General features: G+C 48.6%; 1 protein-coding gene across 2 annotated transcripts in view; it reads left to right on the top strand.

Annotated features, from left to right (window-relative positions):
- The first annotated feature begins 2,651 nt into the window (after positions 1-2,651).
- The window catches only part of GRAMD1A (GRAM domain containing 1A), a 52,506-nt gene continuing 42,038 nt past the window's right edge, over positions 2,652-13,119 (top strand). Inside the window, exon 1 of one of the 2 annotated variants that reach the window (XM_083515232.1) lies at positions 2,652-2,795. Coding sequence is in view for 1 of the 2 variants with exons in the window: in XM_083515231.1 (XP_083371357.1) it covers positions 7,620-7,627 (8 nt within the window). In the remaining variant the exon portion in view is untranslated. Of the gene's footprint in view, positions 2,796-7,411; positions 7,628-13,119 lie in introns of those variants that run through there. The other variant, XM_083515231.1, reaches the window with a different exon arrangement.

The following is a 13,119-nucleotide window of genomic DNA, read 5'->3' as shown; positions in this document are numbered from 1 at the left end:
TGCAGCTAAAACAATAACAAAAACAGACCCCTGTCCGAAAGAGATGCAGCTTCACAGCATTTGCTCTCCCATCTCTCTCTATACACATGCTTTACAGTGGTGCCCCGCAAGAGGAATGCCTTGCAAGACGAAAAACTCGCTAGACAAAAGAGTTTTCCGTTTTTTGAGTCGTTCCGCAAGACGAATTTCCCTATGGGCTTGCTTCGCAAGACGAAACGTCTTGCGAGTTCTTGCGAGTTTGTTTCCTTTTTCTTAAAGCCGCTAAGCCGTTAATAGCCGCTAAGCCGCTAATAGCCGCTAAGCCGCTAATAGCCGTGCTTCGCAAGACGAAAAAACCGCAAGATGAAGGGACTCGCGGAACGGATTAATTTCGTCTTGCGAGGCACCACTGTATATTTTATCCCAATACAGTAGTCTGGTACAGAAAAAAGGTTTCTTAAATGTTACGCCAGTCCCTTGAAGGAGTCAATCTTTGAACGGAAAGAGGTTTTTAAACTATTGTATTACATATGATAACTGGCTTACAAATACGAGGAGGCCTGTGTTAAGCACAAATGTTTGAGTATATGTTCGCTGTTCATGCAATTATCACCACCTGCTTTCTGCATTTTGCTCCCTTCAGACTGTTTACAATCTCCCCTGAATCATGTGTAAATATATCTGTAACTCAGGATAATGCTTCACTCGCCTGATGAAGATGGACTGTAGTCCACAATGCCTTATGCTGCAGTACATTTACAGTGGTACCTTGGGATAAGTACTTAATTCATTCCAGAGGTCCGTTCTTAACCTGAAACTGTTCTTAACCTGAGGTACCACTTTAGCTAATGGGGCCTTCCGCTGCCGCCGCACAATTTATGTTCTCATCCTGAAACAAAGTTCTTAACCCGAGGTGATATTTCTGGGTTAGCCGAGTCTGTAACCTGAAGCATATGTAACCTGAAGCGTATGTAACCCGAGGTACCACTGTATCAGTCTTAAATATGCCGCAAGACTCTTAGCAGTGTTTGCTGCAGTAGACGTAAATGTGACCTTGTGCCTGTAGCTCTTTGAAGGGGCTATGGAAGGCAGGAGCCCAAGCAAAGTGACGCCTTCCCCAATAAGTTAACAGTTACAGAACATGTTGTTCTTTCTTCAAAGGATGCAGGCTCCCTCACTAACATTGGCATACACATGGTAAAACAAAGAGGCGATAAAAGACTCGGAAATATAAGAACCCATCTTGTCCAAAATCCTGTTTTCACAATGGCCAAACAGATGCCTCTAGGAAGCCCGTAAGGAAGACCTGAGAGCAACAGCAACACTCCCCACTTGTGGTTCCCGTAGGGCTGTGCACACAAACCTGGTTCCAGCCCCGAATCAATTTGGGGGTTGGAGCTTCTGTTGCATCTTCCTCACCCCCTATACTGTGAAGGGCAGCAGAGCCAATCCCATTGAACTCTGCTCCTCCAGCGTGTTCTCTGGGGCATGTGGTGAAGCAGACCCCTGAAGCCTGCAGTATTGCACCCTGTGTTCTCCCACTGCTGAGCAGAAGCTTCAGCCCTGTTCGGTTTGACAAATGTACCTGTGTTCCCTTGCTGGGAGCAGGTGTGCACGGCTTAAACATCCTTCCTGCCCCGCATCCTGACACTCCTGGATCACTCCAGGAGACCCTGGAAAATTGGGTTATCTAACTCAGCTGGGGATTTAGAATTTGGCATAATTTGGGGCATAGCCCTAATTCCCAGGGAGGCCTACTAATTCTCTGACAGTGGAGGTTAGAAACATTGATAGCCTTATTCCCTGCGAGTGTATCTAACCCTTTTTTAAAGCCATTCGAGTCAGCGGCCATCGAGACATCTTGTGAGAGTGAATCCCATCGTTTATAACTGCACAGAGTGAAGAAGTATTTGCTTTTGTCTGTCCTGAATCGTCCTTTTCCGTGCAAACAGCGGGTGATTTATTAACGGAAATGTGGGGGGTGGGTGGGCAGGAAACAAGTCGACCTATTCTGTCAAATGCCCGGAGGAAACGGTGCGTTGCTGGCGTAATGCCAATATGACGTGTGCCCGTGCACCATGGATGTCTGATAAGCTTCCAGGCAAATCTCGACTTGTGTTTACTTTGGGTTTATTGGCTTGCAAAGCAAACATGGTTCCATGTTCACTTTTCTTTTGGGACTGAAGGGACACGTGCCAGGCAGAAGCAGAGCCAGGATCTTCCTGCTTATCCAATTCTGCATTTGGCCACCAGCTCCAAACTCCCACCGGCCATTCTGACGGGTGGATGGGAAGCTGGAGCCCCCGATCTGGAGGGCCACAGGCTGCCCAAACCTCTCTTTTAAGTCCTTGCACAATGCCTTTTATTTCAGCGGCAGTCAAAAGTGGTGCTGTCTGGATTTTGGTTGGACTACATTTCCCACCAGCCCAGGCCAGAAAGGCCAAATGAGGGTAATGGGAGTTATAATCCACAAAGCCTGGAAGGCCCCCCCAATTGGCTACCCCTGCTTTTATCTAGAAGCGTTACTAGTGGATTTGAGGGGAGCCTTTTTTGCAGAGGCCGAGAATATGAGGGTTGTCCTTGCCTTTTGTGTTTGTTTTTTTAAATCAAGGAAGTAGATGCACACTCCCAAGAATGAGCATAGCTCACAAAGGCAACAGCCACAGAATGCAGAGTGTCCGTTGGAAAAGGAAAACGGAAAAAGGAGTGGGTGTCGGGTAGAATGGTTGCCTTGAGCTCTTTCAGTTTATGTAATCCCAGTGGAGGAGATGGCTGGGCAGCTGGCACAACGACGGAGAAACAAGCCTTGCTAGGAGGTGAGGTATTTTACTACAGGCCCCACCTGTTGTTGTAGCCTCTGGACCTAGAGATATTACTCCCACACCGTTTTTCCCCGTTACTTGAGGTGTGTGGTGAACTTTCTGCCCTCCAGATGTGGCTGAACTACAACTCCCACTGTCCCCAGCCATTGGTCATGTTTGCTTGGGTTGATGGGCGTTGTGGTTCAGCAACAACCCCGGGCGTTTGGCTGATTTGACATCCGATGTCCTTTTAAATGTATTGTGGGAGTGGGGGGGATTATTGGTTTGCCATTGTTATTTTTATTATGCATTTTGTTGTTTTTATTTTGCAATTTTTTGTCGTGAACCTACGGGTGAAGGGCGGTATACAAATTTAAATGACAACATTTGGAGGGACAAAAGGTTCCTGCGCCTGACACTTCAACACTGCTTACTGTTTTGGAGTTTTTTGTGCTGGTGGGGTTATTCTTGCTCATTCTGCTGAATGGGGTCCTAGACGTTTGCCACAGACAGCACCACTGTCTGAGGTTTTACAATGAGATTTATTTATTTACAGTGTTTTACACACACACACACACACACACACACACACACACACACCAACCTTTTAGCAGAAAAGACTTTTGGAGCAGCTTACAAAAATCAGTCCTAAGACAGGCCCTGCTTTCAGACAATTTGAAAGGATATGGCACATGAGGAAAAGGCAATGGGAGGGAGGAGGGGAAAGCAAGTTCTAGTGCAAGTTTTTTGGAAGTTGTGGCCAATGGCTGTGGCAGTTTGGGCAGTTTTGATAAAGGGCAGCCCCTCCCTTGAAACACTGTTCTGCCCCTGCCAGATCAGATCCCGGAGCAAAGCTGGTGACAATGTCTAGGTCAGGAGGACACAGCATCTCCTGCCACGCAGCTCTTCCCTTGGAAAGCAGCAATAATCCTCAGAGGAAGGGTGCTTGATGGAGATACTCCCCTCCCTTGCCAATATCAGTAATTACCGTTGTGAGCAATAAAAAGAAACACACTTCAAAAAATTCCCTCCTCTCACAAGATCCTGGAAAAAACGGTTTAAGAAAACAGGATCTGGTGTTTGCAAATGTTAAAAATGTGGATGCTCAGCCTTCAAAGTGTAAAAACATGCTATAAAAAACCCCAACTACTTCAGTGGTTTGTTCGCCTCCTATATTTGTTCATTTGTTTATCTATCTACCATATTTTTCGCTCTATAACACACACCCAACCATAACACGCACGTAGTTTTTAGAGGAGGAAAATCCATAGGCATGCCACCCGTAGGCATTCCCTCCATAACACGCACAGACTTTCCCCCTTACTTTCTAGGAGGAAAAAAGTGAGTGTTATGGTGCAAAAAATACGGTATTTATTTATTGGGGCTTCCTCTGGGCATCAGGTTAGTCACTTTGAGAATGTGAGGTGCTGGGGTGAGATGGACCTGTGGCTTGACACGGAGGGTCTTTTCTTATGATCTAATTTTTAAAATGTCTACCCGCACTTTTTGACTGCAAAGCTCCCCTCCCAACAACAGCTTGCAATACATTAAAAAAATTGGACGGTAAGATAAACAAACAAGCATAAAACATAGTCCATTTTGTCCAGCATCCCGTTCTCACTGCCAGTGGAAGCCAAATAAATAGAGCAGATGGAGCAAAACCATGTACAGTACTGTAGTTGTTCCTTCCATGCATATTATTTTTCTCCTTGGGAAGCTGAGTGTTTGTCTGATGTCAAATTCAGATTGTGTAATTATAGTTGCTTGGAAGGTCTTGTGCAACAAACCCTCATCCCCAAAAGTCAAAGTGTGGGAACTGTATGGGATAAAGCTTGCTCTGATGCAACATCGCCAAACCTACACCACCTAATCTCCATGCAAACAAATCAGCATGACTGCTCAATAAGCAGGTAACCTGGAAGTGTCACTGGTGCTGATACTTAATAGGCTCCACTCTGTGCCCTTGTAGCAAGCTTTGAGCCAACCCAACCTCCAAAGGTAAGGAGGCACGGAGCAAGGCCTCTAATGCCGAATGTACCTGGTTGGCAGAGTTGCCTTTCAGGGCCTGCTAACCTTTTTCAACCAGGAGGCACATCAGTAATTCCGAGAAAGTGCTATAGGTGCGTTACAAAATGGCTGCCATGGGGGGGTGACGAAGCACAAAATGGCTGCTGCGGGCGTGGGGGCACAAGTGCGAAATGGCTGCCACATCTGAAAGGGCATGAAAAGAGGCAGTAGCGCAAAATGGTGTAAGCATGCCCCTGAATAAATGGGGGGGGGGCGACCGTATCACCCGCAAGGGCCCTGACTCAGAGAGATGCTCTTTGTGTCTTTCCTCTGGGCCCATCTTAGGCAGTCACATTCAAAAAGTACAATGGCTGCACAAGCTGTTTCTGTGTGTATATGACGTACTGGCTCCACGTCTGAGGAGACCCTCTGGGCAAAGTGCTGTGGCAGACGCCCCTCTTCTATTAATGGGCTCTGGCAGGCTTAGCTGATAGCACCATGTTGCAAGTCTAGGGGCATTGTAGGAAATTTAAATAGGCCTAGTTGCCTTGGCCTGCTTGGAGTTACTAGGCCAGAAAATTATTTTAAGGGGGGAGTCCAGAGCACATATCAGCAACCCGAGGAAGGCAGGTGCCAGTCTGTATATGTGTGTGCCTGTGTATGTAGCAGAGGAATTCTATTTGTTCCGAAACAAAATTGTGCCATTTGAATGCTGGGAAATTCACTTCCCCTACAATGACCTCAAAGACAATGTCTGGGCAGCTCTCCCACGAATGAGTACTGTACATTTATTGCACATTTTAAAATTCCTTCATTTGGAAAGGCCCTGCGTTTGTCTACCACCATGAAATGAGTCAGGAGGCTTGTGTGTGTCTTGGAAAGGGTGCTTGTTTTGAAAAGCGCACCAAAAATGTTTAACTATTCCTAGGAGTACATAACTGCTTGGCAAGGGAAGGACACCAGTAGCTGATCCAGTGCATACCGCAAAGTGCATGACTGCATGCTGGAAGTGCAGTGATGTCATATAAACAATGGCTAGAGGAAGTAGGTTTGGATGTGGGTTCCGGTTCCATTTAAGACATCATCTGCACATAAGGAGAGGCAGTTGTCGGATAATGACAGCTTAAAGAAGCAATACAATTGTCTAGCAAAGAATGTTTACATTCCTTTTGAGAATAAAAAAAAGGAAAATGTAGCATCATAGGTTTGATTTGGAATGGCTGACCCTTAATGCTGAAAATGTTGTATTTGTGGACTTATTTATATAGTGCCATGAATTTGCGAATTCATGGCACTATATTACAGGCCTCTGCTTCTAGGAGCCTACAATTAAAGTTCACAACTGAGGAAGAGGGAAATGGGGAACGGGCAACGCTCAGCGGAAGAGCATCAGTGATCAGTCCCTGGCATCTCCAGGTACCAGGGCTGGGAAAGACCCTTGCCTGATGCTCTGCAAAGCCTCTACCAGTCAGTAGTAGTCAGGGGTAGTCAATGTGGTGCCCTCCAGATGCTGGGACTATAGCTCCCATCATCCTTGATCATTAATCATGCTGGCGTAGCCTAATGAGTTTTTCATTTACAACATCTGGAGGGCACCATGTTGGAGGGGGCATAGTTGGTAGAGTATAAGTCTCTTAATCGCAGGGTTGTGGGTTCGAGCCCAATGTTGGGCAAAAGATTCCTGGATTGCAGGGGGTTGGGCAAGATGACCTTGGTGGTCCTTTCCAGTTCTACGATTCTGTGATTCTATGAAGGGCAGTGGTTTCACTGTGTAAGGCAGCTTCCTAAAAGGAGGGGTTCACTGGGGAAAGAGGCATTTATTTCACTTAGTTACAGTGGGGTTTGGAGACTAAGGAATTAATGTGTCACCCACACCCACCTCATTCCCAGCAGTGGAGGTTGGCTAATTGCTGGTGTCAAACCATTCCTGGAGACTCAGTTTCTGTGGAATAAAGGGCATGCAGTTGCTTCTGCTTTTGAAACCTGGTTTTCTAACTACCGTATAACTAAATCTGAGATCTTGTTGATGCATTTTTAATGTTAAGCATTAACTACCCAGAAACAATAGTTTTACACCTTGCGCAGGCACATACTCTCTGTCTTCCTCCCAGTCTTGCAGCAGACTCCATAATTGGGCAACTATCCAAAGCATAAGATTTATTTATTTTTTAAAAATGGATTCTTTTCCCGAGCTGCGCAGCAAAGGCAGCCTGGAATTCTGATTCCACCGAAGGAAGACATGCGCTGCCGTCCCAGTGATTCGCTCAAGGTCAACGCGACTCCCCAGGCCTGCCTGATCATTTCCCCCGCCCGCAACGTTTTGGGAGCGGAAGAACCCAGGAGTCCGGGCTGCCAGCCCCGGTCCGCTAGACCCCTAACTTTCTCTGGCCCTGGCCAGAAACCCAGGTTCCCAGATCCACTTCCTGATCCAGAAGCGAACCCCACGAGAACCCAGCCTGCTTTGCCAGCCTAACTAGGCCGCTCCCCCCCTCTTTATTGGGGTGCGTGCGTGCGCGGAATAGAGCGGACCCAGGAGTCCCGGCTCGGCTCCCCGCACCCCCCGCCTCCTCTCCTCTGGCCCCTCCCCCTCCGGCTTGCCTTCGCTGCCGCGCTGCGCGGTGCTGGAGCCGCCGGGGGTGCGCGCAACGAAAGGGGCGGCCGCCGCCGCCGAGGAAGGAGGAGGACGGGGAGGGACGGAGGGAGCGCGGGGCCTGCCTCTCCTTCCTCTTCCTCTGCGCGGCACCAGGGCCGCCGGCCGGGACCAGCGCTCGCCTCTCCATCCCGGCCGGGCGGGGAGGGGGGAGCCGCCCGCCCCGCTGGCCGCCTTGGGCTATGTTCGAGTAAGGAAAGCGCGGCGCGGGGGGACCGGGGTGCGTGGCCGGCGGGCGGGAGGGATCGGCGGCGAGCGATGCCGGCCGCGTCGGGAGCGGGAAGAAGAGCCAGGATCGCGCCGAGGGAGGACGGCTCTTGGCTGCAATCAGGGGGCGGGGAGGTGGGGGGATAGGGGCTGCGGGGATCTCTCAAGCCGGGCTGGGAAAGCAGGCGACCGTCTCCTCCTCCTCCGGGCTTGTGCCCGCTCTCCCAGCGCTTCGGAAGCCGGACTGGCCACTTGTCAGCTGAGAGGCGGAGAAGGATGGATGGAGGCAGAGGGATGGACACAAAGGAGCTGCCGGGAAGGAGGGAGAGGGCGGGTGGCAATGAAGGGTTGTGTTTGCGTGGGACCCGGTAAACGGGTTTCTTTCTCTCTCTTTCTCTCTCTTCGCGGAGGTGCAGATCTTCCAAAACACCCGGCGGGGCGGAGGAGCAAAACCCTCGGCTCCTCAGCCTTAATCTCCGGAAGGCGCTGGGGGAAAGGGCAGCGCACGCGCGCGCGTTTACAAGCTCTTTTTGGAAAGTCTTGTAGGATGGGGCGGGGGCGGGGGGAGATTTCAGGTCGGTCAGCCCCCCCCCCCGCTGCACTCCGATTTCTCCCACCCACTCCCTTTGCTACAGGTGCGTGTTTATCGGCGTCTAGTTCTCTCACGGTGTGACATCAGTCTGTGTTCAGCAGTGGTAGCAGCGTGGTCTTTGTAGCGCCATCGTCGGGGAAGCCTTTGTTCCGCGTGTCCCTCCACGCATTTACGTGTGCTTGTGTGTGCATATGGACGCAACGAGGAGGGGGCTTGAGGTCCCATCCCCCACTGCATAAACTGATATTCTCCATCGCAATACTGGAAAGTGTAAGGGTGCAGGGTGAGTGTCGCCCGTTGTTCTCCCCGTCATCTCCTTGGGGAAGGGGTCGATGAAGCTGAGACTTGGATTGACAGCTGTGCGGAAGGGTGATGGGCAGCGGTTGCTTTTGGCCCATCTGGGAGTTAGAACATAATTCTCTGGCCTCTGCTGCCTTCTTGGACTGGTGTGTTTGTGTATAAACGAATAATAAGAATGCCAGTGCTAGCAGACACACACACACACACGCCTTGTGATTAAATGGGGGAAAGTTGGAACCAGGATCTCCTGAGATTCCTTCTTTACTCTGGGGAGGTATTTGTCAGTGGCTTTTTAGTAAAAGGAACAGGCTTGTGTGAGGTTCTTCATGATTGGGCTTTTAAGCTAAGGATCTTTTAATTTCAATATACTTTTTTTGGAGTACAGGAAAGTAAAGGGAATCCCTTGAGGTGTGTGTGTGTGTGTGTGTGTGTATGTTTTCTTCAAGCTTCTAATTTAAGTGCTTGTGGTTAAAGCGGTTTTACAAATTGGTTTTACAAAGTTCTGATTTTATTACTTCAATATTTTAAAGGCCAGTCTTACGATATTGAGAATATGGAGATTATAGGACTAGGGGGTAAGAAAGTAATAAAATATTACATTTGGCCCCAATACAAGTTTTCCAACTCATGCTGGAGTAACCAACATGGTGCTATCCAGATATTTCTGGATTGCAACTCCCACCAGCTCTGCCCATTGGCATATGGAGACCACCATGGTGGTTATAGGTTAGAGTCTTCTGATGATCCAGATCACTGAGTGTCACAAGCAGAAAATAGGATTCCTGGTGACCAGGTAGTAATAGGTTACTTAAGTAAGTGAGCCAAGTTTTGTACGTCAGACCAATAAACAAATGTGGTATATAGCCAAATGGATCTGGAAGAAAGTGGTGTTGTTGTTTTTTTAAAAAAAACACCCTAATAAACAGATTAGATCCTGAACATAAAGGCAAACCTATCGATTGAGGTTCATTTCACCCATCACAGGAAAAAACAAGTCTCTTCATTTCTAGTGTGGATAAATAATATACTTTCTGTACCATCTGAAGGTCATTTGGATGCCTGAAAACACACAGAACATGAACTCCTGGTAGTCAAAAGACATTCACATTACAAGAAGGTCACAGTTGCCCCATGGATCTCATTGACATTAGCGAGTTATCAGGGATGCTCCAGATGAAAACTTCTGAAGTATCTTTCCTTGCACGAACCATGGGTTAAAACCACAGGGTTTAGCCCTGAATTCCTCCGCAGCTGTACAATTAGGTGTCTTTTACACATTCTCACAGCCCCATGAAAACTATTTATGAGCAGCTCCTGTGCAGCCACTCGGGCAATAGGCTAATCACGCATATCTTTCACACAGAATCAGAAGTGCTCCCTTCCTGGTGCAGTTCTAATTCCATAGAAAAGACTTAATATCAGGGATGGAGAAGTTGTGGCCCTAGACATGTTGCTGGACTCCAAGTCCCGTCACCCTTGACAAATGGTCTCTCTGGCCAGGGCTGCTGAGAATTTGAGTCCAACAACAGAAGGAGGGCCGCACAGGTCCCCCTCCTCCTCCCTGACCTCTACAATCAGGCCTCTCAGCCACGTCATTGGGTTATTTATGCATTCTCAGTGCATGGGAGCTGCTGGCGGTTACAACGCTTTCAGGAGGCCAGGAAAACATAAAAAGGCATGTCAGGGCAAGGCTGACCCCAACCCACCTGCCCCAGGACGTTTGGCTACCCAAGCAACTCCACAGCAACTTGGGGAAAGTGGGCCTCAGGATGCCTTCCTTGTATGTGTGTGGCTCCACCATCCTTTCGCAAGTGACGTGTCTTTTGGATCCCGTGCAGCCAGCACCTCCAAAAACCTTGTTACCCTAATCAGCTGCTTGAGTGGCTTGTGCAATTTGGATCAGCCGCAGTCTACACTGAGGGTGCTTCGAAAACACCCTGAAGTGTAGAGAATCCCTGTGATAAACACTCGAGCTGTCCCTGTGCCTTCCTATTCTGGAGGTGTGGAGCCCAGGCAAAGGAAGTGGCTCACAGGAAACTCTTGTCTCTTCCCCCCTTCACCCCACAATGCCTGACATCTGGGGCAGCATCCTGCCAATCTGGCACAATTCTGGCTGCAAATGTGGTTCCTGCCTTGGCACAGGGCTCTCTGATCTGAATCCTCAGCCTCCCACCACTTGCGGGGATGAACTGTCGCTCTCTGTCTGTCGACCCTTTCCCTGTTAGCCCTGCGGTTCCTGTGACAGCCGCCCCCATCTGCTGAAGGCCTGACCTCTTCCTCCCCCTGGACACTGGGGTCCGCGTGGCACGTGGATGGGAGGCAAGGCGAGGGAACTAGGTTGCTCAATGCCATGCCAAGGTCGGCCCCAGAGAGAGCATTAGCATTTCATTAGAGCGGATGCTGTGGCCACACAGAGCATGGGAGAGCAAGGAACATGACATGCACAGTTCCCTATGCCCTTTCTTTCTCAGCCCCAGCCCACACCCTTGCTCTTCTTCTGACAATAACCCTGCTCCTTTCTGCTGCCGTTTGGTGTGCTTCTGTAACCTCTTTTTAGGCTTAGTGCACACCATACATTTAAAGGACACCCCCCCCTCGAGTCCTGGGAACTGCAGCATGCTGAAAGGAATTGTATGTCTGTGAGCAATAACTACAGTTCCCGGAGTTCTTTTTTAGGAGGGGAAATGTGCTTTAAATGTATGGCATGTATGCAGCCCTTTTCATATTTTAATGATTTTTTTAAATCCACATGGGGTATACCATGGCTCTTGTGCTTTATGAATAGGGAAACAGTGCATGCAAAATCTGGGGCCAGCCATGAGAGGTTTTAAGAGGGGCTGATCTGGAGGCTTGACTAATTTTGGAGGGTGTTAATGACAGGTTGGGGTGACCTCTGTCAAGGATGAAGCTGGAAGAATTATTTCCGTAAGCCTCAAAGATCTGTAGTGTTAATTCCTTACAGGCCTAGGATTTACTTACTTTAACTATTTTGCAACATAGGGCCCATTTATTATTTCTCATCCATTTACGTTTCTGTATCTCTCTTCTTTCCCACTTTCTCGTGGCACAAAGCTGGCTACAGTTATTGTTGCTGTGGATGTTATTTAATTTACATACAGCTTAATGGCAAACTAGGCATTTAAGGTATTTATGAGTAAAAAAAACCCATGACAGAAACATTAAACATTCCTAATTAAAACATGCAACCAAGCTATCCTATTTAAAAAAACATTGCAGTTAAATTGGGTGGGCCCTTCCTAGCAAGTATGGATGGCATCTGTCTATCTCGGGAGACAATGGAAGGGTGTGCCTTTGGAGGTGAAGTCAAACCATCAGAGAGTTACAGCACCTGCTGTGGCTATAGAGACCGATACGGAAGAGACATGTTTTGTTGCAGCGGGGGCAGATGAAGGTGTTTGGCTGCAAGTATATATGCAGCAGTATGCAGCAGCTGCAGTGCCACAATCAGTGGGTGGCTGTGAGCTGTCCACCGTATTTTTAGTGTCAGCATTGGTAGGCCCTCTGGGGCTCTGGGCTAAGGTTGCCAGATGTTGCAATTGGCCTGTTGAGGCATATCTGTGCTGCAGTCACAACAGTCTGTCTCGTCTCCCAGGGTATCTTGGGAATTGTACTTGTGTACGTAAAGCTACCTGAGTTGGCAGCGGCCACCACATCTTGCAGTAGCAAATCCCGTAGTTTTTTCTTTGAAGGTGACCCGGAAACTACAACTAATCCAGAATGTGGTAGCTAGACTGATGACTGGGAGCGGCTGCCGAGACCACATAACACCGGTCTTGAAAGACCTACATTGGCTTCCAGTACGTTTCCGAGCACAATTAAAAATGTTGGTGCTGACCTTTAAAGCCCTAAACGGCCTTGGTCCAGTATACCTGAAGGAGAGTCTCCACTTCCATCGTTCTGCCCGGACACTGATGTCCAGTGCCGAGGGCCTTCTGGTGGTTCCCTCGCTGTGAGAAGCCAAGTTACAGGGAACGAGGCAGAGAGCCTTCTCGGTAGTGGCACCCGCTTTGTGGAACACCCTCCCACCAGATTTCAAAGAGAAAAACAACTACCAGACTTTTAGAAGGCATCTGAAGGCAGCCCTGTTTAAGGAAGCTTTTAATGTTTAATAGACTATTGTATTTTAATATTTTGTTGGAAGCCGCCCAGAGTGTATGGGGAAACCCAGCCAATTGGGTGGGGTATAAATAAATAATTATTATTATCACCATCATCATCATCATTATTATTATATCTGTGTGCTGTCTGAAGAAGTAGGAGCACGCTCTAGTTGTAGAAACGTAGGAGAAACTGCCTTATGCAGGGTTTCCGACAGGTGATTCCCAATCTTCCCTAGAGATACTGAGGATCGGACCTGGGACCTTCTGAATGCTGTGTGGATGCCCTAGCAATGAGCTGTGGCCCCGTCCTTTGTCTCTAAACAAGGTTGCGGCTGATAAACACCAACAACATCCTTCACCTGAAGCAGCCAATCGAGAGAGGGCATCCTCCTTCAAAGCTGCCTCTTGTTGCTTGTCTTCCTCTCCTGCACAGCCCTAATCCTGAATGCTCCTCTTAATCCT

Source organism: Podarcis liolepis, assembly GCF_965112155.1.
Source record: "Podarcis liolepis genome assembly, chromosome: 7".
Lineage (NCBI taxonomy): Eukaryota > Metazoa > Chordata > Lepidosauria > Squamata > Lacertidae > Podarcis > Podarcis liolepis.
Note: the sequence above shows the minus strand (reverse complement) of the source record. Positions and strands in the feature narration are given on the sequence as shown.